The 18,291-nt window shown below is 36.4% G+C and overlaps 1 protein-coding gene across 1 annotated transcript in view; it reads right to left on the bottom strand.

Annotated features, from left to right (window-relative positions):
- Positions 1–18,291, bottom strand: part of pwp1 (PWP1 homolog, endonuclein) — a 65,988-nt gene that overhangs the window by 30,508 nt on the left and 17,189 nt on the right. Inside the window, exons 3-6 of the mRNA XM_039761619.1 lie at positions 6,860–7,032; positions 3,133–3,218; positions 1,735–1,831; positions 1,473–1,583 (exon numbers count right to left, since the gene is read on the bottom strand). Coding sequence (XP_039617553.1) covers positions 1,473–1,583; positions 1,735–1,831; positions 3,133–3,218; positions 6,860–7,032 — 467 coding nt within the window. The remainder of the gene's footprint in view (positions 1–1,472; positions 1,584–1,734; positions 1,832–3,132; positions 3,219–6,859; positions 7,033–18,291) is intronic.

The following is an 18,291-nucleotide window of genomic DNA, read 5'->3' on the forward strand; positions in this document are numbered from 1 at the left end:
GTGGGAAAGGTGGTGCTGGTGCTGCATTTTTGCAAACAACACACTCACAAGCTTGTCCGTCCCCTCATAAGTTTTGAGGAACCTCTGGACCACAAGGTTGAGTATGTATGCAAAACATGGCACATGGGTCAGTTTGCCTAATCGCAGGTCAGCCAAGAGGTTTGTGCCTTTGTCTGACACCACACTGCCTGGCTGAAACGGAGGACGGACCTTCCACTTTAAGGCCTGGCTCCAGAAGGCATTTAGTCGCAGAATCTCCTCTTACCCAGACATATCAGCTCTAGCACAGCCTAACAAGTGGCACAATGATGCCACTGCATAGCTGCAGGGGTGTTTGCTGGGGGGTTCAGCATAACTTGTACTTGGGGTGGAGGCAGCCCTGGAGGAGGAGAAGGTGGAAGTTGGAAAAGGACAGGAGTGGAGCTGGTCTCAAGTTGACTAAAATGACACCTTTTAATGGCTAACACACACCCACACGGTGTGTAATGGGTGAAATCGACATTACATATTTGGAAGGGAGGTCCCATCCAATATTGACTGCTGTAATGTAATGCTTAACTCAAGCATCATGAGGCACAGGTAAAAAAAAAGTTTGTCTAAGCTGCCTGCATGACTAATATCCAGTAAAATATTCTCCAAACAAGGTCACTACAAACATAACCCATTTGCTGTCAACAACACTATGACGAATTTCGCTAATCAACACTGTTTAATAATAAACCATTGGCTTATAAGGGCACAGTTCTATGAGAAAACATACTTTTTAGGAAAAACAACTTTTTTGTAAAGGATAAAGTGAGATTTATACCAAGAGCATAACAAAATCATTGCTGATTGACAAGTGATAGAGTAAGTACAGCTGTAAATTAACGAGGAAAGCAATGAGGTAGAAAGGCTAAACAGTCCCAATATAATGAATGAAGTGTGATTTCATAAAGTGCCAGTCACATTTTTCCAAAAACTTCAATGTTCACAGATATCCTTCCAGCATCACCACTTCCTGTTTTGTGGAAAATGCGTTTGTTCCCATGTCAACTGGAAAATCTCTTCTGCATTGCAAGTAAGTTTATTGTGAACATGCTAATGGTCTCAGTTCTAATCTGTTTTATAGGGAACACACATGAAGCCCCTGAAATTAACCCATATTCACATATATTTGAAGAAATACATATTTCTTGACATAAAACCTTCAAATATCAATTACTGGATCAAACGACAGTCTGCTTACCTTGAAAACCTTTACTCTAAGAGTGTTCCCAATTGGATTAATATTATAAAACAGTAGCACAAAGGTTGGCAGAAAGCACAATATATACAGAAACAAATGGTCCCAAATACTTTGTGCTTGAGACTTGCATCCCAAGTGTGGTTGATACTAAGTCAACAGGAGATTAAAAGTCTAATAACTCAATTGATTCAGAAAACTGACAAAAATGTATTTTTTTATATTTGTACAAAAAGCTTATTATTACCTGGTCCCTCATCCAGATTTGGATCAAAATTCAACCATTCAACACACAATGGGTAGGCAGGCAGGAGGATATCATGGTGTACATAAAAAGAGTCTTCTTCATTATTATAAACTACCAGGGGAAAAAAAAAAAAAATCACTCCTTTGAAAAAGCATATAATGTATAATATAACACACCATCACATTTAAAATGACACTTCTTAAAAGGTAAATAAAAATACGCATTACATAATTAATGAGCTAATCTTGCTACTGTTACTAACCATGAATCTCCAAATTACAGCAGTCCTTCTCAGCTCTTCCAGCCAAAATCAAATTATCATTCGATTTTATTTCAAAGTCTTCTCTTTCATAAATATCCTGCATTAAAACATACAAATTGAATAATGAAGTGTTGTACCTTGAGCAGTATATTCACAAAGTACAGTACAACCTAAATTTTCTCAGAACAGTAGTTAAACAGTAATTAATGCAATTATTTTCTGAAAAGCACTGGAGAAGTATTTAAGTACACACTGAATATCAATTAACATGAAAATATTGCCTTATGTATAGCTTATGATTCTACCTGTACAATGTACTTTTGTGTTTTTCCTTCACAGTCCAAGTAAATTCAACAAAAACAGACATCAACAAAGTGCATGTGGCCTCTTCCCACAAACAAAGAACATTTACTTTATGAAGGAAATAGCGATACTAAATGGAAAAATGGTTATACTACACTATTGGCAAGCTGATGTATTAACAAAAAGGCAGCCACTTTCTTCCTATATGACATTGGCCATGGTTTTTAAACAATCTAGCATTTTATATACCAATTGAACATACTGTATTTGTAATAGCTTTGTTCAGTAATCCTGCTCTCAGACAGCCAGCCGAACTCCAGCCTCTGACCGTTACACTAAAGCTCACATTGCAGAATCTCACATCAGATAATGTTGGTCTCACAGTATTATTACAGAAATGCAACTCTTTAATTAGAACCATAATATTTTTAAGATGGCATGCAGTGTTCCACAAGGAGCACAGATTATAAAGATTGTGTTTAAACAAAATATAAGAATGTGTCCTTATAAATGATAGATCCAAAAATAAGATATTTAACATATGCTACCAATATTGTTTACAGACTGTGCACCCTAGTAAATTTTTGCAGCATGTTATTTATGTTTAATCTATCTATTCACCCATTTTAACCCACTATCCAGTTCAAGGTCGAAGGTGGGTGGCACACACAGCCTGGCAGCTCAGACTGCACCAGTCCAAAAAGCACACTCACTCAAAAACTTCAGACAGACAGCATCCAGGCCTAAAATTCTGGAGCTATGATGTTGTGGCACTGACCACTGTATCATGGTGTTGCCCTGTATTTTCTAAAGATACTTCATTTAAAATATGTACAGTACTTTAAACTTTAAAAATGGAAATTCACTAGAAAAGAATACATTGAAGTTAGATTATTTTATCCATTACAAATACTGTAAACTTGCTACTTTTGATAGTTCGAAATATTAATAAATATTACAGGTTACTTACTGTGCTTTCAAATTACTGCAATCTGCTCACTAGTTTTGCATTTTTATGAAAAAGTCAATTTAAATATATTTTTGCTAACATGTTATTCTATGCTTTACTTAAATTTCTAGTAGCTTAACACTTACAGTATCCTTAAGAGTAATGTAAGGATCCTCTTCATTATTGCCATAAACAGTCAGCCCTGCCAAGGTGTCCCCCAGGTTATTTGTATCTGGATAATTAATAACACAAACATTTTCAATGTTGCATATGTCATAAAGCACTATTCTCCAAACCACCTTAATCTAATTCAAGGTTGAAGGGTGTCAAAGCCTATAATGGCATCATTAGGCACAAGGCAGGAAAAAGCCCCTGTACAGGACTCCAGCCCACTGCAGGACTCACTCATGAAAACATCCATATTTAAACGGTCAATTGGGACTTACCATTTAACACTAGAATTACCAGAGCCTACGAAAAAACTTGTAGATCCGTCCCACCTTAAATCGCTTCTTAAAACCGCTCTCACCTCTCCGCCAGCCTCCTTTGTCCTGTAAATGTGCCGATAGAAACAAACTGCAAGCAGCCGGCTATTCCATCCCCCAACCGACTCAGAACGTGCACAAACTTCTCCCAGCTCATGCCTCGATTATCAGGGAGTGAAGTGGAGTTTTAGAGTGGAAATAATAGATTGTAATTTGGAACGCATTTCATGTGTGTTCCGTTTCTAAGGTAATCTGTGTAAACACAATGTTAAAACAGAAACTTTTTCATATTTTAGTAATAAATGTTACAAAATGTAGACATAAACTATAAAATGTATGACGCCTGACAGCCAAAGAGAAAATAAACACTTTCATAAAAGGTTCAAGACTTTTACAACAGCTTCCGTGGTGTACTGGTAAGATTTCGTCACTTAGAGCGCAGCAGACTTGCTGTACTTCAAAAGATCAGAGTTCGATTCCCCACTGGAGAGAAAATTTATTTAAATTTTTAACCTTCGCCATTCTGCCTGCCGGAACTCCTTGTCTATCTATATTGTAATAACAGTAATTTTATTATTATATAGGAGCTTCCCTGTCTGCCTATCATTAAATGCCTTTCCTTCCTACCTATCTATATATCTATCCCCTTAGCTGTTTTTTATATATCTATTATACAGTGCCTTTCCTGTTTATTTATATATCTAGTGCCTTCTCTGCCTGTCTGTCTGTCTGATTGCATATAGCGCTGAACTTACTGCTCTGTACTATTCTGTCCTCTGCATGTCCTGGAGTACAAAAGAAACACCACCATACAGCAACATGTGCGAACTGGCAAGATCGGGGAAAAAACACGCGGTCACGGATTACAAACCACAAGATGAATGAAAGAGACAATATATGTAAAAACATCATCGCACTACTGCAATATTATTTGAAAACGAACAGCGTCAGATCAGGCTCATATTCAAACCCGATCTGACGCTGTTCATTTTCAAATAATATTGCATGTACTGAACTATTTTAGAATAAAAACATACATTTGATTTCAGTCAGTCTGTAAGAGCCAGTGTAAATGCATGATAATTGTAAAGGTTAGCTTTTTTTTTTTTTAATTCAGTTCCATTCTCTCAGTCGCGTTCACGATCCCAACCCCCCCCATGTGATACTGCCGTTTTCACATAAAGACGCGCTATAGCTCAAATGTGATTTATTTGGAGATGCGCTATACTCGAATGTTATTTATATAGGGAAGAAAGTACAGTACAATGTCAGGTGCTCATTCAGAGTAATAGGAACCATAGCACAGAGAGCTGTCTACACTGCAACAAGTACACATGTCGTGAATGTAGGAAGGGTGTGTGGGAATTGATAATATTTGAATGTGATGATTTTATATAGCACGGATCGGAAATCAGCAGTTCTTAGCATTGCACCACACAAGCTGTCGTATCAACCGCCTACTGTAACTTGCTTTATTTTTTCTTCACTTATAGTCTAGAATAAAAGTGCACTTGTTTTGTTATACTTGTACACCAACATATGTTCCTGTGTTTGAGCGACACGGGCATGCTCAAAAATAGACGTGTAATGCCACGAAAAGTGCACGCAGGCACTTCAGTTCAAGCATTGATGCGAGAATGCAGTCACAAGTATGCTGCAGAGCTACAGCGCATCTTTATGTGAAAACAGCATTCTCAGATTGGGGTAGGGAAGGATCCTGAAGACGACTAAGAATGAAAAGTGAATAAAAAAAAAAAAAAAAAAAACTAACCTTTACAAGTATCATAAATTACACCGGCTGTTACACACTGAAATCAAATTAGAATAAAGAGCAGTTTACTTCTCAAAACTGAATCGTGCGGGATCAAACTAATGACCTTTTGAATACTAGTCAGCGGTTGATACCATTACGCTACCGTGGCAGCTGCAGTTCGAATGTGTCAATGTGGCATGCTAAGGCGGTTTTTTCTGCAGTTATATTTTTGAATAAAAGCATACTTGTTCTGTTATATTTGTACCTTTTGTGAAAGTGTTTGATATTTGGACTTCAGGCTTCATGCATTATATAGTTTATGCCTACATTTTGTCATTTACTACTACAATATGAAAAACGTTTCTGTTTTAAAAATGTGTTTACACGGATTACTGTAGAAACGGAACACACGTGCAATGCGTGTATTCCAAATAATGATCTATTATTTCCACTCTAAAACTCTACTTCACTCCCAGATAATCAATCAAGGCATGAGCTGGGAGAAGTTTGTGCACGTTCTAAGTCGTTGGGGGGATGGAATAGCCGGCTACTTGCAGCTTTTCTTTTATCAGCACATTTAGATTAACAAAAGACACTGGCGGAGAGGTGAGAACGGTTTTAAGAAGCGATTTAAGATGGGACGGACCTACAAGTTTTTTCGTAGGCTCTGGTAATTCTAGTGTGAATCGAAGATACACACCTTTCGGCATGTGGGCAAAACATTCAACTATACACAAAAAAAATGACCAGGAATAGGATGCAAACCCCACTACACTACTGTTCTCCACAGGGTTACATATTTTTCCTACAAATACTTTATTTGGAAAAACAGAAAAATTAAATGTATAAATTTGCACTTAAATATGAATTTATAGGAAGTATGGCTTTGGATCAGATTTTGTATTGTACTGTATAATGAAACATAAAAAGTTATAAGGAACATCAACTCCATAGTGCATTGGGAAATCATACAACCAAATCCTTATTTTTACAATGGAAGCAAAGCACAGTTCAGTTCATTATGATTATGATATATTTCAATACAGAGAGCCTCTTAAAAAAATCATCACTGAATGATAAATTGAAACTCATCTATTACAGCAGAACAATAAGAAAGTGTGAAACAAGCTGTCGGCAGAAACACCTTCCTTTGAGTTTCCTGAACAGTAACTAGCAGTCTTGTAATACATTAACACATAGGGTCTCTTAAAGAGATTGTTTCCAACTTGTGTTAATGCAGAGGTATTTTCCAAATCAACAGGACTTGGATTATACCAATTACTTATCTTATCAATAGTCTGTCTGTCTCATTTTGTTTTCTGCTTATGATGCTTCCACCTAACTGCTGGCACTCCAAGAAGTATTATATACATATAAAATATCAAAGCATTACCTAAAGAAGAAATCACTAATAAAAAGTAATCAGAAACAGCCAGATCAATCCCAAACTTTGATTACTGAAAATGCTGCAATGAAGATATCACTTTAAACACATATCTGTACAATAACATCATTTGCATTTCTCACAACTAAGCTAGGTAAATATGGAGAGAAGGCAGTTTCCACAGTTCAATTAGCAAACAATCCATCTGATTACCATTAATAATAATTGTAAAAATATCTTTCAATTATTACCTGTATCATTATCATAATTATCTAAGTCGTATTCTGCAAGTTCATCTACATCTGTTTTCGAATGAGCATTGGAATCATCTTCACAATCTTCGCCTGCAATTTCACCACCTTCCTCTGCATTTTCCACAACTTGTCCACTGTCATCATCATCATCATCATTATCTACTTCTTCTCTGATGGGGAGAAAAAAAACCATTAAAAACTATTTAAGGAGGACAGATTATCTCATATCTTTCCCACAGAAATAAATTGGAAACCAAGCAGGTATCAAAGCTAACCAACGAAATTATTAGAATAGATCAAGAACATGCCAGGTGTCCAAGTATGGCTCAACATATTAAAAGGCAATCATTACTATGAACATGGAGAGAAAGCTAATAAGCTTTTAGCTCAACAATTCCACAAGCAAGAAGTTCGCAATGCAATCCCAGCAATTACCAACACAAATGGAGACATAATCATTGACCATAAAAATATAATGCAAACATTTAGAGACTACTATAAATCCTTATATTCTACTGAGTTTAAAGAAAACAAGACACAATCTAATGCATTTCTGGATGCGTTAGAGATACCACAAATAAATACTCTTAGTGCAGAGGAATTGGATAAACCATTGGCACTATCAGAATTACTAGATGCTACAAAGTCGCTTTAGAGTGGGAAAGCAGCAGGTCCCGATGGTTACCCTGCCGAATTTTATAAGAAGTTCTCCACTCAGCTATTAGCGACATTTACAGAAGCTAGAGACAATAAAATTCTACCTCAAACTTTTTGTCAAGTATTAATCACCGTCTTTCCTAAACAAAATAAGGACTTATTACAATGTGCATCATACAGACCTATTTCACTTCTGAATAATGATGTTAAGATACTCTGCAAAGTCCTAGTTAAGAAAGATGGAGAAAGTGCTGCCTTCAGTAATATCACAAGATCAAACTGGATTTATTAAAGGCCGACATTTAGCGCCCAATCTTCAACGTCTGTTTAATGTTATATACTCACCTGCAAAGTCAAACATACCAGAGATTTTATTATCCTTGGATGCAGAAAAAGCATTTGATATGATTGATTGGCACTACCTTTTCACTACATTGGAGAAATTTAGGTTTGGCCTGAACATTTGTGCATGGATCAAACTACTATATACCAATCCAGAGGCTTCAGTTTGTATTAACAACATTAATGCAGACTACTTTAAACTAGAACATTGTAACACACAAGGATGCCCCTTGTCACCACTATTTTTTTGCAATCACCATTGAGCCACTGGCAGTTCACTGACGGAATGCTTACCAGGTAAAGGGGATTATCAGAGAAGGATTTGAACAGAAAATGTCTCTATATGCAGATGATATGGTACTGTATATATGAGACCCACAAAATACTGTCCCTGCAGTCCTAACAGCACTAACAGAATTTCAAAAGATTTCTGGTCTCAGAATTAATTTTGACTAAAAGTGTGCTCTTTCCAGTGAATTCTCAAGCACACATTAGATTGGTCACCATCCCTTTTATCATTGCAGATCAATTTAAATATCTAGGGGTAAACATCACAATTAAACATAAAGCTCATTATCAACATAATTTTGCTGTCTGAATGGAAAAAAATCAAGCAAGACTTGCATAGATGGTCTACCCTTCATCTCACTTTAGTTGGAAGAATTAACATTGTTAAGATGAATATCCTCCCTAAGCTTCTCTTTCAAAATATTCCAATATATATCAATAAATCGTTCTTTAAGAAATTAGATTCAACCATAACCACATTTATTTGGAATTCAAAACATTCATGTATCAAAACAGCAACCCTACAAAGGCCAAAGGCAGAAGGTGGCAAGGCTCTACCTAACTTTCAATTTAAGTACTTGGTAGCAAACATACAACATATAAAAACCTGAACTTTGACACAAATAGATGAACATATATAGGCTTGGTCTGCAATAGAAATAAAATCCTGCAGTTCCTCTTTATATTCTTTGCGCCCCAATAAATGCAAATTATTGCCAATATACTAATAACCCAATAGTGCTTCACTCACTCAGAATGTGGAACCAATGTAGGAAGCATTTTAAGATAAAGAATCTTTTATCGGTGGCACCTCTGCACGAGAACCACCTTTTTCAAACCTCGCAAACATATGCAATTTTTAATGTCAGGACAACACTTGGCATTAAATCACTTAGAGATCTGTACATAGACAATGTCATTGCACCGTATGAACAATTACATTCTAAATTTAACTTTCCAGCAACACATTTGCTTCACTATCTTCAAATTAGAAACTTTGTTAACTTGCATCTCTGCAATTTATAAAACCATTTTACAGTCCCTCCCTTTCAAAGATCCAAGAGGACAATGAGAAAATTATCTCTCCCTCAACATATCAGAAAATTAGAGCAAGGTAGCAATGCAGAGAATTCACTTAAGCTCCATATGTGCAAAGCATACAATTATTCAACTCAAAATTATATAATCAAGCACATCTGTCTCGCTTAAAATTGTCCAAAATGTTTCTAGGGCAAGATTCAACCTGCGAACGCTACAATCAAGTTCCAGCCTCACTAGGTCACATGTTTTGGGCCTGCACCAAATTAACATCATTCTGGAAAAACATTTTTAAATGCCTTGTGTGCCTTGGTGTCACAATACCTCCTAACCCATTAACAGCTGTGTTTCGTGTACTCTAGGGCTGCAACTAATGATTATTTTGGTAGTCGATTAATCATTTATTTTTCGATTAGTCACGATTATTTCATGCCTGACTATTTTGATGCCTGTGACCTGTGGTTGCACATCCTGTTCTGGGCTCCAGTACATGTCTTACCTCATCTGTTCACGTATGTCCACCTGTGAATGTCACCCTGATGTCTCTGCATTAACATGATTAAAATTAATAATAATCAAATTAAAATAACAACCACAGAAACATGAATTTGAAAATAATCAATGTTTTATATTAGGCTTTATCTTTGACATTAATATGTCTTTTAAAACATACATCGCAAAATAATCTAAAACCTGCATTATAAAATTGAGAGCTTTCGAATAAGGAGGATATTGTGACATTAATATAGGCACCGTAATTATTTCTAATAGGATTAACTACTGCAATGCATTATTCACCAACTGTTCAAACTTTTCTATAAACAGCTTTCAGTTCATTTAAAATGCTGCTGCAAGAATCATTATAAGAATTAGAAGGTATGACCACATAACTCCTGTTCTTAAGTTGTTATATTGGCTCTCAGTTAATCTTAGAGCTCACTTCAAAATGCTCCTTCTTGCACATAAAATTCTCAACTGGCTAAGCCTTTGCTTATTTTTGTGAATTTATTGTTGTTTACAAAGCAGAACGTGCATTAAGATCTCAAGAGGCCATCTTAGTAAAGATACCAAGAATTATTAAAATAAAAATAGGAGATCAAGCCTTAAAACTACAGGGCCCCAAAGTCATGGAACAATTTGCTTGCTTATATAAGTGATACTGTTTTGGTTTCAGTGTTCAAGTTTAGGCTGAAGATTTACTACTTTAGCTGTGCATACTCTTATCAGAGGTGCTGATCAGCTGTGCATATTGCACATCTGTTTGTACTCACCTGCATAAAACTATAAGTAATACAATAAATATGAATGGCTTCTAAACCTCAATTTTTTTGTATTCTTGCTTATGTAAACTCTCCTTACTTATGTTATGCAATATAGTGATGCAATAGACAAAATGACAGAAAGATATTATGACATAAGCACTTCTTAGACTCATGGTGCCAAGTAGCTGCAGTGCGCCAAGTGTGTGTGTTAGGGCTGTGTGGTATACTAGTACTGGAAAGGATAGAAAAACCCAAATATTAAAAAGGTATGGTTGGTATGGTACCAGCATTTTGTGATTTTTGGTGCCAGAAGTAAATATCAGCTTTACTCTCAACTCACAATACTTGCTATTGCAGTTGTAGAAAAATAGATCGTTTAACACACTCCACAAAATAAAGGTATACGCCTTGACCCAATTGGATCTTATGGCCTCCCACCACCTCCCCATTGCCTCAATGTGATCTGGATTTCAAATATCAAGTTGTTTATCAAGTGGTGTATAGCACAATGCACCAGTGAACCTTAAGTATGACAATTTTGGTAGTTGTACTGAGGCTTCAAAGCTGGTATCGATACCAAAAGTCAAAGGTTTTGTACTGATCCAATACTAGTGTGCGTGTGTGTCTGTCTCCCCTAGCACAACACTCAATACAACGTACAAATTAATCATTAAGCTTCAGTTACCTTCTTTTATTTTCTGTAAGCATCAAGTCTTTTGCTAGTTTCTTTTGCTTTCTCCCTAACACCCTGCTGGGTTAGCTATTGCAATGCAAAGTGCTACATATGGGCAAAAGGAATATACATGATAAAAACAAGATGGGAGACACTTATTTAGGAAGCAAACTCTGAAAAGGATTTAGCAGTATAGCCTGACGCAGCATTTTCATCAACTAAATTTAATTCTACAGAAGCAATTAAAAAAGTAAAAAAAATGTTAGTTTATAATATAAAAACTGTTGAATGTTTAAACTATGTAATGAACTAGTAAGACCACATCTGAAGTATTGTGTGTAGTTCTGGTACAAGAAAGACTTAGCAGTGCTAGAAGTTGTTCAGAGGAGTGCAACTAAGTGAACCCCAGAACTTAATGACATGCCCTACTCAGAAAATTAAACCTATTTAGTCTCAAGCAGAGGAGACTGCGTGGGGATCTAATCCAGGTATTTTAAATCCTCAAAAGGCATTATTTTAATTTTATTGACTTTATTGTAATTATTCCATACAAATAGATCCATTTTTACAAAAAATAGGACTGAAAACAAATCAACTCAACCCCCACCCCTGAGAAAGAGAGCATGGCCAACGAAGTAAAAAGTTAAAGCTGGTCAAAATACATAAAAAAAGAGAAAAAAAAAAAAGAAATGCGAAGAGAATTATTTCCTCAGTGCTTTAAGAGTTTATTCTAAAATATTATTGATTAGATCCTGCCAGGTTTTGAAAAAGTTCTGCACAGATCCTCTAACTGAGAATTTATATTTTTCCCCAATGTCAAATAGTATAAAACATCAGTTACCCACGGACTTAAAAGAGGAGAGTTAGGATTCTTCCAGTTTAGCAAAATAAGTCTGCATGCCAATAGTGTAGTAAAGGCAATCACATTTTGTTTGTCCTTTTCTGCTTTATGCCCATCTGGAAGAACACCAAACATAGCTGTTAATGGGTTAGGAGGTATTGTGACACCAAGGCACAAGGCACTTAAAACATTTTGTCCAGAATGGTGTTAATTTGGTGCAGGCCCAAAACATGTGACCCAGTGAGGCTGGGACTTGATCGCAGCATTCGCAGGTTGGATCTTGCCCTGGAAACATTTTGGACAGTTTTAGCAAGACAGATGTGCTCGATATATAATTTTAAGTTGAACTGAATAATTGTATGCTTTGTACATATGGAGCTCGAGTGAATTCTCTGCATTGCTACCTTCCACTCCTTTTCTGATATGTTGAGTGATATATCCTTTTCCCCATTGTCCACTTGGATCTTTGAAAGGAAGGGACTGTAAAATAATTTTATATATTGCAGAAATGAGTCCTGCAGACTGAGCAATATTTTTTCCAGCATAGAGGGAGGATGGAAAAATGTTGTGTATATAAAAATCTCTAAACAATTTAATACCAAATGTTTTCCAGATATTAAAAACTGCATACGTTTTGCAAGGGCTGAAAAAGGTGGTTCTCTTGCAGAGGTGCCACAGGTAAAGGATTCTCCATCTTAAAATTCTTTCTACATTGGTTCCATATTCTAAATGTGAGTGAAACACAATTGGGTTATTAGTATATTGGCAGTAACTTGCATTTATTGGGGCACAAAGCAGGGAATATAAAGTAGTACTGCAGGATTTTATTTCTATTGCTGACCAAGCCTGTGTATGTTCATCTATTTGTGTCCAGGTTTTTATAGCTTGTATGTTTGCTGCCCAGTAACAAAACTGAAAGTTAGGTAGAGCCATGCCACCTTCTGCCTTACGTCTATGTAGGGTCGCTCTTTGGATACGTGGATGTTTTCAGTTCCAAATAAATGAGGTTGTGGCTGAATCTAATTGCTTAAAAAATTATTTATTGTTGTATATTGGAATGTTTTTAAATATAAGGAGAAGCTTAGGAAGGATATTCATCTTAACAATGTTAATTCTTCCATCTAGAGTGAGATGAAGGGTTGACCATCAATGCAAGTCTTGCTTAATTTTTTCCATACAGACAGTGAAATTTTGTTGATAAAGAGCTTTATATTTACTTGTGATATTTACCCCATGGTACTTAAACTGATCTGCAATGATAAAAGGGAAGATGTCCAATCTGATATTGTATGCTTGAAAATTCACTGGAAAGAGCACACTTTTATTCAAATTAATTCTGAGACCAGAGATCTTTTGAAATTCTGTAAGTGCTGTTAAGATTGCAGGCAAAGTATTTTGTGGGTCTGATACATACAGTACCATATCATCTGCATATAGAGAAATTTTCTGTTCAAGTCCTTCTCTGATAATCCCCTTTATCTGATTAGCATTTCGACAGTCAACTACCAGTGGCTAAATAGCGATTGCAAATAGCAGTGGTGACAAGAGGCATCCTTGTCTGGTAGCACATTCTAGTTTAAAGTAGTCTGAACAAAAGTTCTTAATACAAACTGAAGCTTCTGGATTGGTATACAGTAGTTTGATCCATGCACAAATATTCGGGGAAAACCCATTCCATTCAATCATGTCGAATGCTTTTTCTGCATCTAACGATAATAAGATCTCTGGGGTGTTCTGACTTTGCCGATGAATATATTACATTAAGGAGGTGTCGAAGATTGGAAGCTAAGTGTCGGCCTTTAATAAATCCAGTTTGATCTTGTAATATTACCCAAGGCAGCATTTTCTCCATCCTTCTAGATAAGACTTTGGAGAGTATCTTAACATCATTATTCAGAAGTGAAATTGGTCTGTATGATGCTCATTGTAATAAGTCCTTATTTTGTTTAGGAAAGACAGTGATGAATGCTTGGCGAAAAGTTTGAGGTAGACTTTGATTGTCTTTAGCTTCTATAAATGTTGCTAATAAGAGGGGAGCTACCCGAGTGGAGAATTTCTTATAAAATTCTACAGGGTAGCCATCACGGCCTGCTGCTTAGCATCTAGTAATTCTGACAGCGCCAAAGATTTATCCAGTTCTTCTGCACTAAATGTATCTATTTGTGGTATCTGTAGTGTATCTAGAAATGCATTAGATTGTGTGTTGTCTTCTTTAAACTCAGTAGAACAGAAGGATTTATAGTAGTCTCTGAATGTGTGCATTATATTTTTATAGTGAATGATTTTATCTCCATTCGTGTTGGTGATTGCATTGCGAACGTCTTGCTTGTGGATTTGTTGAGCTAAGAGCTTATTAGCTTTCTCTTCGTGTTCATAGTAATGATGTCTTGATTTAAAAATGAGTTGTTCAGTTTCTTTGGCTGTTAAGAGGTTGAGCTCTGAATGCAGAGCCTGCCTTTTCCTATGAAGAGACTCACTTGGACACCTGGCATGCTCTTCATCTATTCTAGTAATTTCGCTGGTTAGCTCTGTTATCTTATTGGTTTCTAATTTATTTCTGTGGAAAAGATATGAAATAATCTGTTCTCTTAAGAAGGCCTTTAGAGTTTCCCAGAGTATTACTACAGAGACCTCCGAGAATGTATTTGTCTCTAGGAAGAAACGGTTTGTTTGGATATAAATTCTGTACAGATCTCGTCTGCTAATAGAAGTGGGTTAAGACGCCATCTGCAAGATGAGTGTGTGCGGCCTAATGATTTTAGCTCCAAGATCAAAGGGGCATGGTTAGAGATAACAATAGCATCAAAGGCATTGTTAAAGTATGATCCAGCAACATTTTTTGGGCTTTAGAGTGAATCACATACTCAAAGACATCAGTGGAAATTTAGGTGTATTTAAAAACATAAGACAGGGAGCACTTCTTTACACAAAGAATTGTGGAACTCTGGAAGAAACAACTGAGACATTGAATTGAAGCAGAAGCCTTGAGAACCTTTAAGAAAAATATGGATGAGATATTGGGACAGCTTAGGTATCACCTAAACAAACGAGCTTGATGGACTGAATGATCTACTCTCATTTCTCAAATGTATTATGTTCTTATTTCACTGCTATTCATTACAAACTTTTTAATGGATTTTCCAAGCAACATTACTAAATTGTTAGATTTGTTTTGTAATTCTGTTTCAAGAATTGGTGGACAACTTTTTCAAAACAGTTTTAACTTGAGCTATCAAGTGTAAAGATGCTGTATTTTATTGGCAGTTTCATTATTTATTTTTGAACACTCATATAATAAATATCATCAGACTGAATAAGTGGATTGCTTTACATTTAAAATACAGTATAGGCAATAAAAGGATTAGATATACTGTTGTTCTCTGTGCTCCATTCAGTGACTCTGACCAAAGTCACAAAAACCAGTATATGCAAATATATAATTTGAAAACATTACAATTTATGTAAATCCCCAAAAAAATATGTGCAATATGCACATGGGCATGTATTACTATCTATGATTCACCAGGTAATGAATTGAACTGATTGACAGACACTGATGCCACATAGCAGGCAAGGATTCGAACACAATACAACTGAAACTCAAAATTTAGTTTAAAAAACAAAAAAAAACAAAACACATACTGTAAAATAAAAATGGCTTGGAAAAAAATGCTTTTTGAAAATATTCTTTGAGGCATGGCTATTCGTGAAATTGAGGAAAAAAAGTTTCCTTTGCAAATATTTAATGTGAGAAAATATACCACATATTTATGGTGCTGATCTTCAATCTTTAAGGTGTTTTGAGAACATCGAGATGTATGCAGTGATATTTTCATAACGAAAACAAGAACTTGAACTAAAAATAGTTTTTCATTTTACAAGAACGAGAACTGAAATTAAGGTAAACAGAGGAACAAAAACTAAATAAAAATAAAAATTAGTGATATGTGAATGAACTAAAACGAGAACTAAAACTGAATAAAAATGGAAAAAAACAGCAAAAGCATTTTCATTCAATCCGGTTCAGTCATGCAGAGTGGTTGTTTGTAGGTTGCTCTGAGTGTTCCTGTTACATTGTGCTGTTTACTATGTGGTGATTTTGTACCTTGGGCTTACTAATGTCAGGTGGTGTAACTTCCGTACAGGACCATTTTTTGTTGAGCACATTTGGTTTGTCGGGTTGAAGCAGTAAGCACTTGTGGTTGACGATGGAGAGTTTTGCACAGATATTTGCGGGTAAAAAGTAAGAAAGTAACATGTCGAAATGCTTTAATTACAGCGCAGATGATAATTAAAGCAAATGTAGCATGTGAGAAGAAGAAAAGAGTCTGGGTGTTTCAGTGCAGGGCCAGCTGGATCAGAACTCAATGGAAGTTCAGCACTTCAGTACAGGGACATGCAATAAAAGAAGTAAAAGAAAGAAAAGTAAAACAAAAAAAAAAACCCTAATAATGATAACATAAATGTGTCCACTGGTCTGAGCTATAAATTTGTTTTCTGTATGATTCCAATAACTGATTATTTTTATAGTCAAAATCTCTGAATTGCCGCATTTCCTGTTCAAATACGGGGAGGAAACGTGAGGTGCTCAGACTGCGCGGTCCTTCACACACGGGGTTGACGCATGTAATCGGTGCGTGCCTGTTGCTGTCTCTCTGTATGTCGTCAATTAAACGTTTGTAGATACGTTTATTATAAACCATGACTTTCCACAGTCTGGCTGATATATTTAATGAATGTGTGTGACATATTTAGTCTTGCTGATCGGATATAAAACCACACTGAAAAGGCACAAGGTGAGGCAGACAGTTCCGTGCCATCCTGAACAGGGCGCATGTGAGCCCAACAGGTGCTTGTTGCTGCTGCTGTTCTGCGCAGACGCTCTATGCGCCAATAAGTTAGAGATATCAGAAAGTCAAGTGCACTGCAGCGGCCTGTTTATTTTTATTTTTTGTTCCGACTGACTGCCAAAAAGGATGACTAAGACTTTTAAAATTCAAGGAAAATAACAAGAACTTTTACAAGAAAGTGACAGAGATTTTCGTGGAGAAAGATAGGTGCATGGACTTCATCTATACTAATAAAAGGCAAAGCCCTCACTCACTCACTCACTGACTCACTCACTCACTCACTGACTCATCACTAATTCTCCAACTTCCCATGTAGGTAGAAGGCTGAAATTTGGCAGGTTCATTCCTTACAGCTTACTTACAAAAGTTGGGCAGGTTTCATTTCGAAATTCTACGCCTAATGGTCATAACTGGAAGGTATTTTTCTCCATTAACTGTAATGGAGTTGAGCTGGAATGACGTGGGGGGGCGGAGTTCCGTGTGACATCATCACGCCTCCCACGTAATCACGTGAACTGATTGTCAACGCAGTGCGTAGAAAACCAGGAAGACCTCCAAAAAGCGCTTAAGAAAACATGCATTATATAATTGAGAAGGCAGCGAAAAACAATAAGAAGCGAGCGAGTGACATATACTACCATATTCATGAGTGTTGCTGCCTCGGAAAGAAAGAAAGGTGTAAACCTAAACTTTAAATTAAGTTCATAGACAGGCTACCGCTGGCGTTTCACATGCCCACAGGTAATGCGGGATACAAGTTTAATGAGAGGACGCAGGATATAAACGAGAGTTTTGATCACTTTGTAACTAAGTTAAAATTGTAGGTGAAGGGGTGTGCTTATGCAAATTCGAGACTGTGTTTGTGGGGATTGACAGTTAAGGCGGGTGGGGGAGTCACGTCATCATCTCCCCTCCCATTCATCTAATTTCGGTCTGAGCTGAGCTCCGCGGCTAATGCCGTCTTCAAGCAACCGTCAGACTGCCACCAAATACTCACAGAAAAATCCACAAGTTAATACACACGCTATCTCTCGAGTTTCTCCACACTGAATCCTCCAGGCACTACTTACAAAAGGTCACATTGACAATCGTGTTACGTTATTTTTAAAATCTTTCCTTTTCTTAGCACAAGCACAGCTGAGAAGCTTGATGCATGTGCTCCATAACGCGTTAAAAAATAATGCATTTAATCACACTTTGCATTACAAGCAAAGGGGAGCTTTTGTCAATGCATGATTTCCTGGTACACGGATTACATTGATCAGCGCATCCCGATTCATTTTACCCTCGCACCACCTTAGTTTGAGAAGAAGTCTGAAAAATATGAGGTTAACACAGAAAAACATCACCAATTCAAGCTTTATGAATAATCGATTCGCCATCAATAATTGTTTTGGTAAAGCCATCCTCCTTCCATTTTATAATTTTTCCGCCAATAGCCATGATTAAATGAACGGTAAATAAAGTAAGAGCAAAGC

This window comes from Polypterus senegalus, chromosome 8 (genome assembly GCF_016835505.1).
Source record: "Polypterus senegalus isolate Bchr_013 chromosome 8, ASM1683550v1, whole genome shotgun sequence".
NCBI lineage: Eukaryota > Metazoa > Chordata > Cladistia > Polypteriformes > Polypteridae > Polypterus > Polypterus senegalus.